General features: G+C 31.2%; 1 protein-coding gene and 1 long non-coding RNA gene across 8 annotated transcripts; both read left to right on the top strand.

The window, feature by feature from the left end:
- The first annotated feature begins 495 nt into the window (after window positions 1-495).
- LOC112007284 (uncharacterized) lies at window positions 496-4,757 on the top strand. Of its 7 annotated transcripts, none has more exons than XR_010632795.1 (5): window positions 570-842; window positions 1,495-1,759; window positions 1,896-2,066; window positions 3,134-3,231; window positions 4,341-4,757. It is a non-coding gene; the product is annotated as an uncharacterized LOC112007284 (long non-coding RNA). The 7 variants fall into 7 exon arrangements; XR_010632801.1 differs by having other exon boundaries at window positions 574-842; window positions 1,896-2,008; XR_010632792.1 differs by having other exon boundaries at window positions 577-842; window positions 1,896-2,033.
- A 1,156-nt stretch (window positions 4,758-5,913) lies between these two features.
- LOC136071358 (uncharacterized) lies at window positions 5,914-6,441 on the top strand. The gene has a single exon (XM_065782537.1). It carries the CDS (start codon window positions 5,914-5,916, stop codon window positions 6,439-6,441), a length of 528 nt encoding a protein of 175 aa, XP_065638609.1.
- The last annotated feature ends 10,743 nt before the right edge of the window (window positions 6,442-17,184 follow it).

Below are 17,184 nucleotides of genomic sequence, written 5' to 3' on the forward strand. Positions count from 1 at the left end.
ATCACAATGATTGAGGTATGAAATGCATTAGAATTAGTACCAAAATTAAAGGTAAGTTTTTATGAATTTTCCCTTTATTTTTCCAGTTCTTAATTTATACTTCTATTAACAAGTGGTTGATTTTGTATTTACATTTAAAAACATTGAAACATTGTCACTTTTCGTTTGGTGCATTAAGGAAACGTTTCAATGATATCTCTCACATTTTAGTGATGTTCAGTCATTCCGATAGGCACCTCTTCTTTCTCCCACCATTTTTTCCCCTAATTTAAATGGTTAATTTGACATGCTTACTATTTTTTTTAATCTCTGTTTTCTGTTATTAATTGTTGTGTTTGGTTTTGGGGACACAATTTCAAAGCATAAAAACCTAGAACCTTCTGAAAACCAAAACTACAAACTGTTTTTTATTTTCATTTTACTTTCTGCTTCCAATTTGTGTTTTTTATATCTATATATCTAATACTAGACGAAGCTGAGAGAAAGTAAGTGCCTACAATTAAGGACGTGTTGACAAATAAGAAAAGTGACGTCATTTAAAAAAGCGATACTTTATGTTGATTTGCAAGAGTAATACCGTTTAACAGTGATGGTGTATATATTAAAAAAAAAAAAGTCACAACTAAAAAAAACCCTAGCATCTTCTCATCAGATTCTTATTACCATTTTCTCTCTCTTAAAAAAACCCCAGCGATACTGCGACAGATAAAAAAAAGAAGGAGAAAAAAAAAAAACTTATCGGTCTCTTCACATCAAACTCTTCAAGGAGGAAAAAAAAAAAAACTTGCGCCACTCTGGAGATTCGTTTGACCGGCTATCGTCATCCCTTTTGAGTTTTACAGGTACGTTCTTCGCTCTCTTCCTCTCTTTCTCTTTATGAGTTTTTGTTGTTTTGATTCAGTTTTTAAACTTCTCTGAGATTTCGGGATAAGTTTCCCTGTTTCCGTGAATTTACGGAATATTGTAGATCTGTTTTGCGATGCATTACATTGTTTACTAACGCTACGCCACCGTTATCAGCGATAAATGATAATGTTTGACTACGTTAAAACACTGTTTGGGAAAAAAAAAAAAAAAAAAAAAAACGTCACAACTAAAAAAACCCTAGCATCTTCTCATCAGATTCTTATTACCATTTTCTCTCTCTTAAAAAAGCCCCAGCAATACTGCGACAGAAAAAAAAAGGAAGGAGAAATAAAAAACTTATTGGTCTCTTCACATCAAACTCTTCAAGGAGGGGAAAAAAAAAAAAAAAACTTGCGCCACCCTAGAGATTCGTTTGACCGGCCATCGTCATCCCTTTTGAGTTTTACAGATACGTTCTTCGCTCTCTCCCTCTCTTTCTCTCTATGAGTTTTTGTTGTTTGGATTCGGTTTTTAAACTTCTCTGAGATTTCGGGATGAGTTTCCCCTGTTTTCGTGAATTTGCGGAATATTGTAGATCTGTTTTGCGATGCATTACATTGTTTACTAACGCTACGCCACCGTTATCAGCGATAAATGATAATGTTTGACTACATTAAAACACTGTTTGGGAGCCCTTAGTATAAAAGGAAACTAACCGCTTAAAGAAAAGAAAAAATGAAAACAAAAGATTGCTACGGAGAAAGGAGAGAGAGATCAAGAGAAAAGAGAGACAGAGAAATAGAGAGGTAGAGATAGAGAGAAGGGCGCTTCTGCCATCACCTTAAGGGTGCCACCCAGATCTTCTGCCATCATCGTAAGCCTCCACTCACTACCCGACTATTGGAATCTCTAGGTAAAGTTCTGTTTTAAATTTTAAAATTTAGGGTTTTTGGTTTTTATTTGGAGAATAAATTGGGTGTTAATTATGATTTAGATTGGTATTTTGGGTCAGATTTGGTTTTGATTAATAGATTGGTATTTTGGGTCAGAAATAGAGAGAGAGGCGATGAAACAGAGAGAGGCCGAGAAAGAGAGAGGCGATGAAATAGAGAGAGGATGAGGCCTGGGACACGGAGAAAGAAACAGAGAAAGAGGCAGAACGGTAAACACTGCATCGGTTGGGCACCGTACTTTGCTTTTTTTCCATTTTTTAGATTTGGGTATGCAATGTTACTTTTGATTGAGTTTTTTTGTTGGATAGGTTTACATTTGATTCGTTTTTGTTTTGGGTTTTTGGATTCTCTGTCAAAACGTTTTTTTTTTCCAATTTTAAATATAATTTAATCTTTTAAAAGACTTGATTTTGGTTTAGGGTTACGTTTTTGGTCTAGCACCACCCATCTCCGGCTCCATTCAACCACAACCTCAGCGTACGCGCAACAATTTGACTCTCCCTCTTTTTTTTTTCTCATAAAACCTAAACCCAATGCATCAAACTTCTAATCCACTTCTTCCTTCATCAACGCTCACCAAGTTGAGTTTTTCATCAGTTTTGAGTGAACTTCTGGCTTTATGGGTTTAGTATTTAATTGGGTTTTATGAGTTTTGTGTGTTTGTAGTGGAAATTTGAAGTTTTTAATTCATAGATTTACTGAGATTTATAGTGAATTATTCAATAGTTTGATTAGCTTAATTTTTACTTTAAATAACTAAAAAATTATGCTTATCACCTTAAATAACCCCTAAATCCTAGATCTCTACGGATGGAGAGAGAAGGCTCAATGAGGACTTGGGGATTTTTACATACTAATATTGCCAATGACCAAATTTTCTCGAATTTGTCCTTCAAATATTGCTCTAATGCATGCCTTACAAGGTTCTCACAGAATAAAAGTATTTAGTATCACAGCATAAAAGTATTTAGTATATATTCTATCTTTCTGTACATTGATCTGTTGGTATGGTTGTCACTCATGCACAACCCGTGGTTGAAGTTATAAAGCATGGAGAATGATGTTGTGTGCTATAGTGTTGAGTTTTATTGTGATGATGATGTGAAATATTGATCTCCAATCTCACCCGTTATAGTCTTAATGTCCTCTGTTTTATTTTTCTCCACTTTAGTTTTAAAATATAGTCAACAAGTTGCAAGTTACAGGAAATTAGAAATATTGCTCCAATATTTCTACAAAGTGAAAATTCATATCTTATTCTAAGTTGCATGTTTAAGAGTGATTTGGGAGGGCAAAGAGTATTTGATCTGATTGTGATTGTTTTGTTTGTGAAGTTAATCTAGGTATATTAGATTGTGCTCCACTTATTTATTTGGGTGAGTTGAAGCATCCTTTCCAAGTTTGACTAAATGGTTGGTTGTCTCTGCAAAAGGTGGGTTGATTCCATTGAGTGCTTTTATTTTTCTATTGCATTTCAGTGACATTCAATTACAAACTTTTAAATTGATTTGCACTTACAGTTGATTTGCATTTGACTTTTTAAATTGATTTGCATTGCATTTAGGTGGTTTGAATTAGAATTCAACTAACATTTTATATATAAAGCTGTATTTATATGAAAACCATTTTACTAAATTTAGGTTGTATTCTAATTTAGAATTCAGATGGTTCAAATGTACATTTAAAAAAAAAAAATGTTCTTCTTAAATATTGTTATACAGTATATTTATATATTGGTTGCTGCATCATTATGTCATAGAAGTCCTTCTAATTGAATTTTTGGCAGCCACATCTATTTACCTAATTTTGAATATCACATGATAACATGTATAAGCTGCAATATCTATAATGTGTGAATGGTGATTGAAGTCTACAAGGTTTCTTATAGTTATTACAAAGTTAACAAAAAAACTTAGAAAAATTGTTGACATTTGCTTAGAAGTTGTGCAAACATGATTTTTTTGCAAAACTATAATATTGAAATTGGTTCAATTTGGTTTCTATTTAGAGGCTATGCACGGGTCCCTATTTTTTCTCCTAGATGATAAAACTATATACTTTTTGGTGGCATGCTTTACTGACAGTGGTGGATTTTTTCATTCAGTATTGAAATAGAATCTGTTTAAAAAAAATTGAAGGAGCTGAATTTTCAAGGTAAGAAATTGAATTATTATTAGAAAATGAAGAAGTTAAACTATGCGTATTCTAAGAGTTCAAGCTATTATAAAATGAAGAAGTTGATCATATAATTATTATTTTAACACTTTTCTTTAAGTATAAATCTAAATTCCTCCTTAATAAATGAAGTCCCATGATATGTAGCACTGTAGAAAACAACACACCTTAACAAAAGCTACTACACAATCTGATCTTGGCAAGTAAGCAAACACTTTTTCTTTAATAAGCATTAATTTTGAAATGATGCATTTCTTTTCAGCATATACGTAACATATTGGTTCATTTGTATAAATTTGTTATTTTTCAAGTTGGTGATTTTAAATATATGATGTGTTTAAGTTCAATCTAATGTCACTATGTCAGGTTTACATGCTCAGGGTGAGGAACAAGCAATATGGTACGGTTAAGTTTTTTGATATAAGTTTTGATGATTACTCTCCGGAGGAGGATCAAGGCCTAGACTACAAAACTGTATGGTCTAAATGGTGCTGAAATTTTCAGTAGAATTTGCTGGTTTAAGAGAGTTTGGCTAGAGCTGTAAGTTAAGGAGAAATTGAATTATGTGTGACAGTAACACTACCTATTAGTCATTTCAATATGACTTCAGAGACTAATATGTTACTGTCACAATTTGCAGGTTTAAGAGGGTTTGGTAGGAGCTGTAAGAAAAGAAATTGAAAATGAAGTATATGTGACAGTAACACTACCTGTTGGTCATATCCAATATGACCACGCTGACTAATATTTACTTTTTTTGGTGGCATTTAGGGATCATTAGAATTTTCCTGAAAAAACCAGCATGAAACCATGTAGCTTTATGGTTTGGCCATAGGAAAGTAATGATAACTTTGTAGAATACATAGTAGAGCATATTAACTTTGTGGCATGTGTATATAGAGTTTAGAGCATCTATTTTGTCAGATTTATTACAATACAGTGATGCAGTGGTGTTGGTGGTGAATATGAGTTTAGCATGGGTGGTTATGTAAGAAGGATTTGGTTCTAGGAAGACTGAAGCCAAAAATATGTAAAAGTGTGGTAGGGTTGACATCTTATAGTATAATCAATGTTGTGGATTGTGGAGTAATTGCAGATTTATTTGGTGGGTGTTTGCTTTTGTGGCGAAATGTCAATTGGACAAGGTTATAGTAGCACTATAGAAAACAACACTCCTTAACAAAAGCTACTACACAATCTGATCTTAGCAAGTAAGCAAACACTTTTTCTTTAATAAGCATTAATTTTGAAATGATGCATTTCTTTTCAGCGTATACGTAACATATTGGTTCATTTGTATGTAAATTTGTTATTTTTCAAGTTGGTGATTTTAAATATATGATGTGTTTAAGTTCAATCTAATGTCACTATGTCAGGTTTAATTAGTAGTATTAATTAGTAGTGCTTCGTAAGTAATAGTAATCTTTAAAGTTTGCAAAATGAACCAATTTGATTGCCATGCCAATCTAGACACTAATGTGTCATGAATTTGGCATATTAGCAACAAAATTCTGGAATTTATAATCTTATTGAACTCAATGCACTAATTGTAGTTTAGTTTATGATTAGTAACCAAACATTGCAACCTTTTTTTTTAAAATTTTTTTATATATTTATATTTTGAAATTTTGAAGGAATATCTTTTACAGTTTTTCTAACTCCTACAATATGTCAAACGGGCAAATAATGCTGTCAAAATATATTTTAAAAAAAAAGTCAAGCTTTTACCAAGAATTATATTACTTGGCAAGTCAAATTTTTATCTACCATGCTAAACATTTGGAATAGCTTTTAACTTTTAAGTCTTTTAACTTATTTGCTTACGTATATTCTCATAAAATCCCAAGATTTTTTAGATACAAATATATTACTGCCTTCTTCCAAAAAAAAAAAAAAAACCAACCTACACATTGCGCGGGTTAAACACTAGTTTATATAGATGTCGAACCTTACAAAACTTGAATTTGCTGCCCTTGACATCTCGGGCAAGAATTACTTGTCATGGACCCTTGATGCTGAGATTCACCTAAAGGCAAAGAACCTTGGAGATACAATTAAGGTTGGCAATCAAGCATCCCTGCAGGATCGTGCAAAATCAATGATTTTTATTCGCCATCATCTTCATGAAGAATTAAAATCTGAGTACCTTACAGTAAAAGACCCTCTTGTCTTATGGAATGATTTAAAGGAAAGATATGAGAATCAAAAATCTGTAATCCTCCCAAAAGCTCGTTATAATTGGTTGAACCTGAGGTTGCAAGATTTTAAAAGTGTGAGTGAGTACAATTCTGCACTTTTTAAAATAATCTCACTATTAAAATTATGTGGGGAAAAAATCACTGATGAAGACATGTTAGAGAAAACATTTACTGCATTTCATGCCTCGAATATGCTCCTGCAGCAGCAATATCGAGAGCGTAAGTTCACAAAATATTCTAAANTGATAAACATTTGGAATAGCTTTTAACTTTTAACTTTAAGTCTTTTAACTTATTTGCTTACGTATATTCTCATAAAATCCCAAGATTTTTTAGATACAAATATATTACTGCCTTCTTTCCAAAAAAAAAAAAAAAAAAAAACCAACCTGCACATTGCGCGGGTTAAACACTAGTATATATAATAGACAAAGCTGAGAGAAAATGAGTGCTTACAATTAAGGACGTGTTGACAAATCAGAAAAGTGACATCACTTAAAAAAGCGATACATTATGTTGATTTGCAAGACTAATACCGTTTAACAGTGATGGTGTATATATTAAAAAAAAAAAATGTCACATCTTAAAAAACCCTAGCATCTTCTCATCCGATTCTTATTACCATTTTCTCTCACATAAAAAAACCCCAGCGACAGAAAAAAAAGGAAGGAGCAAAAAGAAAATTATCGGTACCTAGCATCTTCTCATCAGATTCTTATTACCAGTTTCGCTCTCTTAAGAAAACCCCAACGATAGGAAAAAAAGGAAGGAGAAAAAAAAATTACAGAATATACGGATAATTTTTAAACTTCTCTAAGATTTTGGGATAAGTTTCCCCTGTTTCCGTGAATTTACGGAATATTGTAGATCTGTTTTGCAATTAAAACCCTAACGATCTCTTCTCTTCAAGCCGCCATATCCTGCCGGACTTAGACCATCACAATCAGCGTCCGTCAAACCTAAATACGATCAAACGTCACAGAGGTTTTGAGATACGGAGTTAGAGATCAGCGCTATTCCAACGAAAGGTACGCATCAATTCTGTGTTCAATCTCCTTTTGGTGCTTTGTTGTGAAAATTGATTCTTACGGCATGAACAAGAATGCAGAACCCTAGAATATTGATTCTTCAAATTTCTGTAGTAATTTTCCTGCATAATTTTGTTTTAGAATTATTTCTCGAAAAAACTGTGTGCTGTGATTGATATATGTGATATATTCATTCAATTTTCGGATACTATGGCTTGGCATGTATATAATTTTATATGGGTACAAACTTGATTCGTAAAAGCTATGGTTACAGATGCACACCGCTAATGAGATTGCTAGGTTTGTTGAGATATGATATAACTTTTTTGTTTTGTCATGTAATAGTTGAAGCACTAGAATTTTTGTTATGATTCTGATATATCTATGGAATTATATGCTTGACATCATTTGTATGCTTTTATATCCTTAGATTAAATGAATATATATATATATATATATGCTTTTACTAATGGTTTTTTGATATCAGTTCATGATTATATGGGTTAGATTTTGTTTTAGCTAAGGTTTTTGGGTTAGAATTGTTTTTGTTTTGGGTATTTGGTTTAGATTTGATTCTTTTTGAGATTATTGTTTTTTGGTAAAAGAAATTGAAAATGGTGTTGAATCGCCCCAAACTGTTCATCTTCTACTATTTAGAAATCTCCCTTTGAAGATACTTGCAACCAATCACAGGTTCTTTACAAATACAATTTCTTTTTTTTCAATAAATATAAATATTTGGATGGCTGAAATAGATAAGAATAGGTCCAGTGACTAAGAGTTGAGCAGCATCCGTTGATCAACTCCAGTCTTTGGGAGGGAATTCATGAAAGGCAGGCATTAAGAAGTGTAGCAATTTAAGAATGAATATTTGATGCGAGATTCAATTCTTACGTATATTTGTGTTGTTAGTTAATTGCTCTCTTCTTGCATTTAGTATTAGCATCTTTCTATGATCTCACTTCTACTAACTGAGGCAATACCAGGTCATATGGTGCCAATGTTGCTGAATAGTAGTTAACCTTCTAACTTCTAAAATTCTTATTCCTTTTAAGTTTGATATTAATTATGATTTAATTATAGTCAAAGCTGACAGTTTTTTAAACTGCATTATTAGTCTATTGAGGAAAATGACTTAGATGTAGTTATTTTGGTTTGATTGATTCTGATTTAGAACTTGCTTGTGAGAGAGGGTGAACCTACTTCTTTAAATTAGTAAGTTTTATTTAAAATGAGGTATGACTTTAATTTGTATTAGTCTGTATCTGTCAATTTTGTTTTGTTTGTTCACCTGTCTTTTGTTTATTTATTGTTAAAATACTTTCTTTGTTTTCATAATTATAATTGTTTGTTCAATGTTCAAGATCACCTTTTGTAAGAGCTGAATCTATCTTCATCAAAATGTATAAATATTGTCTAAATTTGTTGGATTCTTCTTCATTTGCAAAATTTATGGCTTTGTTTTAATGTTTTGGTGTATTTATTTCCTAATTGTTTAATTGCTCATTTGTTAGTATAATAGCGACTATATTTATCTGTAAGTTCATGGAATTAAGTTAAAGCTTTACATATCCATAAAAGTCACTGGTCATATGACGTTGAACTATTATGTTTTATTTACAAAAAATTTGACGGTAAAAGCATTATCATACAAAATTGGTTGAGAATTTATTAGCACTTTTGAGTCTGTACTGATTGGTTGTGGCCAAAGCTAATCAGATTTACGCCCAGGTTTAATGATTGACATTAATTAAGAAAGAAGGGAAAATTGATGGCTTTTGTGTTTGTAATCTTTATGTATACAACGAAAACAAACTTTCCAGTTCAAGTTTGTGCCAAAAAGTGTTACTGTTTGATGTTAATTTTGCTTCAAGTATTTATTTTATATATCCTTGGCTAATGGAAGCCAAATTATTTGCCATCATCATATGGGAAATAGCCAGTAGATTGTTAAAAACTAAATCAAATTTTCATATTTTTTGCAACTCAAACCATATTACAATGTTTGGTTTTGACTAGGTTCTGAATTGCATATTTTAATCTGCTTTTTTGTTCATTTTTTTAAAATTCAATGAATTCTTATTTTGTATTTTACTGAATTGTAAAACTGTCACGAGTTTTTTTAAATTCTGCATTTGGTACCTCCACCATTTTCACATAGTGGCCTGCATTTGATGCTTTCTTCTTGATTTATCATAATCCAGTTTCTTTGTGAGTGGCATCATGGTGATCGAGTTTTTGTTTTGGGTAATGATTGTTGTTTTCCGAACATAATGAAATTGATATTTTATTATATTTTCTCCTTGAAACTTGATTTGATGTAATGTTTAACAGCATAGTCAAATGATTAAAATAAATACATTTTCCCCTTTTGTTTTGTGTTATAAAGTGAGTAGTATGATGTGTTGAGGTTTGAGTACAAAGTAGATTTACCTGCTAGGCTGAACATTATTTTAAGTTATGTGTGTTAGGCTATCTGCATAAGTTCATTTAATAATTAGATATGTAAATGATGCTGTATTGAACCATTTTGGTGAATAGGTATAGTTTTGCTGCTGACAAAATGCATCCATCTGGATAAATTGACTCAAGAGTCTCTAATAAATATATATAGGATGATTTGGATCTTGACCAGATAAATTGACATTGAGAAATGAAATTTACTGATTACTTAAAATGAGGGATTTGCTTTTGTGACCAAATGATTATTACACTTTCTTTTTTTTCATTTGCATCCTATTGATCTGATTCCGAACTAGATTTTATGGAATGTATATGGTTGTGATGCAGTGCGTATTCTTTGCTTAAGGATCCCCAGTGCAACAAAGGACTTACCAATGCTTTGGTCATTTAGTTGATTCCTTGCTGTCAGTCTGTACTTGCTGTCATGCTAGCAAAAAAAAGAGTTGCAACTGTTTTTTCCTATTATTGGATTTGAACCAATGACTTATTGCTTGCTATTCAAAGGGGGGCTGAGAGCTAAGAAAGAGAGAGTGTTATCACTATTCGAAATGATGCAGCAGCTAGCACACTAAGATCAGAAGGGAAAATAGCAACTACAAAATACAATTTAGTTTTCAGTTTCTATTTTCCATCCTATTTAATTTGTTGTTTTCGAAGAGTGATTGAAATTGTAGAACTTTGAAATTTTAAAGTGTAATGTTTTTTATACAAAGTTGATTACCACTTAGATTTTAGTTAATATTCCACTCTATTTACATAATTATCAATGTCAGCTAATTATGGTTAAAGAACATTTTTAAAAATTGTCTGTCATTGATCATATGGAATTTTCAACTTAGTGCTATTTTCACCATGTTTTTAACATGTGAAAGCAATAAGTTGAATGAAATTTCAAAAGATTAAAATAATAGCCAAATTCCTCTTCTACTTATGAGATTTCAAATGATTCCGCGCATTGCGCGGGTTAAACGCTAGTATATATAAAAGCAGAGACCTCATGTGAGAGTGCATGAGGTCCTGCCACGTGGCACTCTAATATTGCATTTAACTTTTTTTACCTTTTTTTATTAAGTTTTTTTTACTGTTACCCAATAAATCATAGTAACTTATTTTTACTATTATATAAATTTAGCATTTTTTTTTACCTCTTTTTATACAGACAAATTCTCTGTCATCGACCAGTGCAACAAAAATATATATAAATCTTGAGATCCCTCAAGTTGCTGAAATAATTGACAAATGCATATTTCTAAAATTTATAATAACAAAAAAGTTTAATAAAGAGCATATACTATCTCACAAAATGCCATTAACTTAATATTTTCTTTTAAAAAATTCAATGATAGGAATGGTAAAAAACATGATCCTATACAAGAAATACCAAAAATACATGCAAAACAATTTTCATAGGAGGATTTATCTTTAAATATTATGAAGACAATAGTAAAGATAAAATGCATTGAATGAGATCCTACGAAAAAGGTTTGTTAATTATTTCAAATTATACTCATCATTTATGTATAAAAATAATAATAGATCATATTATTTACATTAAAAAAAATACATATTAATTTCAAAGTTCATTGCAAGATGTGAACTGCTAGGGTATTGCAATAATAAGTAACACTGATACAACAATAGGTTGGTATTACATTTTGTATATACTTTGTGAAAGGAATGTCAAATTACAAACAGAATCATTTTGGTGTGCAAAATGTAAAACAAAAATAAATATTTCTATCCCAAAGTTAGAGGCGCTCACATTAACTACATACTCTCCAAATATTTAAAATATATTTATCTCACTATAACTACTACATATATAAAATTGCAAACTACTTTAGATATAAGATTCAAATTAAAGTTTTTAATGCAACTAATAAAACAAAGTTTGTGATATTTGATCGAGATGCCGAGAAAATCCTAAATAAATCTACAAGATCGAGATCTTACTGAAAAATAAACTAAGGTACAACTTATTTAAATTATTATAAAAATATTGATATTGGAGAAGGAATCTCACGTTATTTGAAAAAAAAAATTAGGAAAAAAATGGATTTCTTTACTTCATTTGAATGAATTCAATCTAAAAGACAGTTTTGAAAATTATATAGTTGCTAAGATTTTTGATGCGCCTTCAAATGATAAAAAAGTATGGAAAAAAAAAAAAAAAAAACACAATTTAACATGCTATGTTAATTCTTTTGCTGCACTATTCCAAAATTAACAAAAATAAAAAAAATTTACAAAAAACTGTCACATCATTGAAATTTAATATAAATGCAAATTCCTATGAAAAATCTTAGTGACAAAGTTCAAACTTTGTAAGATCTAATCAAGAATCTCTCGGTGCCAATTCATTAGTAATTAACACAAATGATGCAAGTTGCAACAAAAGGAAAAAATGATGAAAGCTCAAAAATTGAACAAATGTGGACAGACTAAATTTCAAATGTGGAAGATGGAGAAGCTGATAATGACAACAAGCGTTACCATACCACAATAACAAAGCATTGAAGAAAAAAAAAATCCGTAATGAAGCTTCTTATTACATCACATAATAAAAATCAATAATATAGAATGAATTAATATGCTTTTATCAACTTTTATTATACAATATTACTCCAAGTTGTTTTCATTATTGATCATTACTTGAACGAAATAATTATAATAGATATATGTGTGCAATTTATAATTGTTACTTTTTATGATGAACTCATTACTAACAAAGTTTTATAATAAATATGCTATAATATATGTATAATATTTTCCAAAAACAAATTTACATAAAATATTATAACATTATCCGTGCATCGCACGATAAACTTACTAGTTTGTGATAATTGCAAGATCTAGAAAGTTAGTGCTAACAAGGCTCGATGAAGCCTGTTGGTAACTGAGACTTAGAGGGTCGAAGTATAGAGGGTAGTCTAGGCTTGGAGAGTCTATATTGTAATCTTTGTACTCCAACTTATTCACTAGTGGATTGATTCAGCTTAGAGGGTTGGAGAGAAGTTTTTACGTCACGCACTTCAGTTTTCTTCTTCGATAATACATCGCTGTGTTTGCTTGTGTTTACATCTCTCTTTCCTTACTCCTTGTGTTTTATAATTAATTGCAAATTATGTATGCCCATGCACTAGCTAGTAGTCTTGGTCAATTATACATTGATTACTCTCATTCTGCATCTAATTGAGTAGATTAAAAGCAATTAAGTCGTAATTTTAAAACTAGAAGTCTAAACAAATTTTAGTAGTTTTACTATTGATTTTTCAGTTTACAGTTCATGTTTTGTTTACATTTAGGAGTCAGTTGCGTACATTGTCCTGGACTTAACTATCAAATAATGTTTCCATTCATAGGAACAGAAAAAGAAAGTCTTTGATTTTGCAATTGCTGATATGGATTTAAAAAACGAGATACTTTGTCATTTTGATTAGTTTCCACCACATGATTTCTTGATTTTTGTGTTACACTAAAAAGAATTGGAACAAACTACTTTGATCGGTTTGGTGTGTGCATCTTTGGTTGGTGGATTCACTTGCATTTGAATTTCCTCACTTAAAGAAATCCATTTCTTCAATGGATCTTATTTGACTAAAGGTTTCTTCAATGATGGCAAAGCTGTGGAAATCTTGGATATATTACATGACTAGCATAGTGGTGAATGGAATATCCGTCCTTGGTTTTGGAGCATTTTAGAGATAAAATATTGCAATTTGACATAGTAAAGAGCTTTCACCAAAGCTTGCTAAAAACAATTTAATTTTGTAAACCACTCCATTCGTTTCTTATATGATAGTTCACTAAAATAATGTAATGTGTTTTTTGATGTTATTAGGGTCATATTTATTATGTATTGGCATATCTTTTGACGAAATATATTTTACTTATAATTGGGTAGATCTAAAATGTGTTTAGAATATCAAGAAATGTGTTGATAAGACAAAAAAAAAAAAATGATATCATTAAAGACATGAAGATTGAACTAAGAAATAGGTCAAGAAAAGCTAAAACAGTGAAGCTCAACACTTATCTTGACACAAGCTCGACACTAGCACTTATCGAGACTTAATGAGTAATTCTTGACATAAGCTCAACACCTTTCAATTGATCGAGTAATGCAGATCTAGAATTCTCAATTCAAAATTTCGGCCTATAATGGCTTAGATTGCTAGGATTTCATTCACTAAACTCATAAAGGGTATAAAAACTTTATTTTAAAGTCATCAAAGACATAGAAACTAAGATTAGAGAACTCACATATTCTTAGAGAAGTTGCTTCGTCCTTGTACGCCTTTAGGTTTTGTGCCCAAGTGCTTCCAAATCTTCAACATGCTTTGAAGTGAAAAATTTTGCATCTAACAACAAATCTTAGTTGCTGGAAAGTCAGACATGTACTAGGATTCATGCAAAGAAAGAAGTCTCTATAAGATCAAGTCCATTTGGGGATTAGAATAAAGTTTCAACTGTAAGTTGGCATTTTGGGATAGGCTAGAGTAGTGGTAAGATTCCTTATACTTATAACCGCTTATTCTTGATTAGTGGATTTTCGGAAGTGGTGAATTGAAATTCACTTGGTGGGAGTTTTTGCCTTGCAAAAAGTTTTCTCCATTTGTTAACAAATCACTGTGTTAATTTAATTTTCGTTGTACTTTAGTTTATTAGGTGATTTGTGAGTGCCTCCATAATTTACATATAATTTGGCCTAATTAATCAACTTGAGTAATTGAATTAATTAACCGAAGTCAATTTTTAAACCAACATTGGACAACTTGCTAATGCTCTTTCTATGACACATAAAAGAAAAAGATTATTATTATTATTTTGGATATAAATAGTTAAAAGTGGGAGATTTGTACCTTTTATATATATTTTCGTAAAAAACTCTAGTATGTGTCGATTAAGTTAGAAGGTTCTTAGTACCTACAAAAGTAAGATTCAGTCATCTTAGAGCACTATTGGAGTCCTAAATATATAGTTTGGGGCCTTGTGATAGAGAGTAATGCTCTATCCTTTATTCATTGAATTTATTAAAACTTTAAGTACTTGATGTTAGATTCTTTTAATTATTTTCATATATGATATATGGTATACCCAACTTTTCTTAAAAAAAAAAGCCATTGGAATGTTAAAAATCAATTCCAGTTTTTAGAAATGGCTGCTGATAGGATCACAGATTCACAATCATACATGTGAGCAATATTTGTGCACCATTATATGCGACATTAATGGTGGATGCACAACTTGTGAAATTTATCTAAACCTCCTCCAAACACGTTCCACAATCCACATTGCGGGATATGGAAAAGATAGTGTGGTGGTAACAGCCAAAGTGCTATATAAACATATGATACTCCATCCGTCAAGGTATGAGAAAAATCCAAAAACACTGTATACAACATATACTACTACTATAGTCACTAACTTAAGCATGTATTATTAGATGTCACCAAATAGTGTCTTTCCAGATTCTATGTGTGATATTGTCATTACAGTTCTACCAAAGCTCGTGTAGACCATTGATATATTACACCATCAATTCTTTGTTTTTGTAAAAAAAAAAAAAAAACTTTTTTTGTTTTTTTGTTTTTTTGTTTTTTTGTTTTTAGTTGTTGATGAAATTGCATTATCAATTCAAATTAAATTCTATAAGGATGAGGTGTAAAACCTATATTTTACACCATTCAATAAGTGATTGCCACATTAGCATTTTATTTAAAATTTATTAAAATTCAATACATCCTATCATACCTAATAACATTTCAATAGATTCCCAATTTGGTTGGATTTATATATGGGTATTAGAATTGATTGAGTATGATTGTGTTTATTTTTAAATATGTGATAAGATGATGTGGCATGTTAGGATTGGAGGGGTAAAACATGGATTTTACACCATATCCTTATAGAATTTAATCTCCAGCAAGTATCCAATGAGCTATAAATATATGTTATGTGCTACAGAATATCCTTGATTTACTACTAGATGGACTTCGTTTTGTAACAGGCAAGGGATCATTCTCATCTTAGAAATCCTAGACCTTGTTGTTGCCCAAGGATTCACATAGGGAATAGACTCTTAGCCTGTTTTGTGTAAAAAAAAAAAAAAAAAATTCGAGTATCCGGTATCCCCCACTCATTAAATGAAAAAAAAAAAAATGAACCAAAATTTCCAATTGCTTCATTACTTTGTATTGAATACAAAGTAATGAAGCAATTGGAAATATTGGTTCATTTCTTCGGTGTTTTTTTTTTTTTTTTTATAAATCTTAAAATAACTCAAAATATGACCAATCATAAATTCATAACCCTGTTTAAGCATAGGACCCAAGGGCAAGTTTACCTTTTCTTTTATATGGTTAAAGAAAAAAATAAATAAATAAAGAACCACAAGTTTGAGCATATGATATAATATAAAAAGATTTAGCTTTTTCATTATTTAACCATAATACAATAAATAAATGAATAAAAGAATTATTCTCTTTCTTGAGTCTACTGTCTAATATACTGCACTATATACATTACATGAATGCTCATTTCTCATGCAAGAGTTGAACATGTTTGGGTGGATGGGTCAAATAGGGCTGGGACCAAGTATTCCCTTCCATTAGCACCATTTGCATTATAGCTAGCACCTGTTGCAGGGTCCACCAAAAGGTCCCCGGCCAGGGACGGAGCCATTCTTTGACTTAAGGGGCCATGCCCCCCCCCCCCCCCCCCCCCCCCCCAAATTTTGGAAAAAAAATCAAGGAGTATATCTATATTACAGATTTGAGCAATTTTGCCCAAAATAATTACACTTGCCCCCCTAAGCAAAATCTTTTAAACAAAAGAAAAAGCCCACTAAAATTTACAAATTTAAAATCACAAGAAAAACAAATGGGTAAACCCCAAAAATTAGGCCTATAACAAAATCACCAAAATGGAAAGGCTAAAGAAAATTGAGTACAATCAGACAATTTAACAAAAACATTAGCCCAGCCCTTAAAAATTTGAAACAAAACCAATCTGACATCAAATCATTCCATCAAATTGCCCCCGCCCCCCCCAAAAAAAAAAAAAAAAAAAAACTAACCCAGAGAGAGACACTAGTACTGAGACGTGAGACCAAAAATGCAACAGCACGACACATCGGTAGCAGATCTACTTCTGAGAGAGACCAAGAAAGCACCAGCACGGTATTTCCCTCTCTCATCTTAGCTGAGCAGAGGCAGAACCTCTTTTCTCTCACTCTCTCTCTCTAACTCTCTTCTCTCTTTTTCAATGGAAGATGGAGAACTCTCTTAATTTTTTCTGTTTTGTTGCTAAATGAAGAATCACTGTCAATATTTTAACTCTTTTACTGTTTTTTTTTTTTTTTTGGATATATTAGGATGGTCGGCAAGGCCTATTGGGCCAATTACGACAAACGAGACCTTAAATCACAAATCGTCACAGTCTAACTCTTTTACTGTTTGGAGTTTGGACCCATTGGGTGTTTTTTATATTTTCATTTTTTATGAACTAACCATATGCTAA

The sequence above is a fragment of the Quercus suber genome, unplaced genomic scaffold (assembly GCF_002906115.3).
Source record: "Quercus suber isolate HL8 unplaced genomic scaffold, Cork oak 2.0 scaffold_16, whole genome shotgun sequence".
In the NCBI taxonomy this organism is placed as follows: domain Eukaryota; kingdom Viridiplantae; phylum Streptophyta; class Magnoliopsida; order Fagales; family Fagaceae; genus Quercus; species Quercus suber.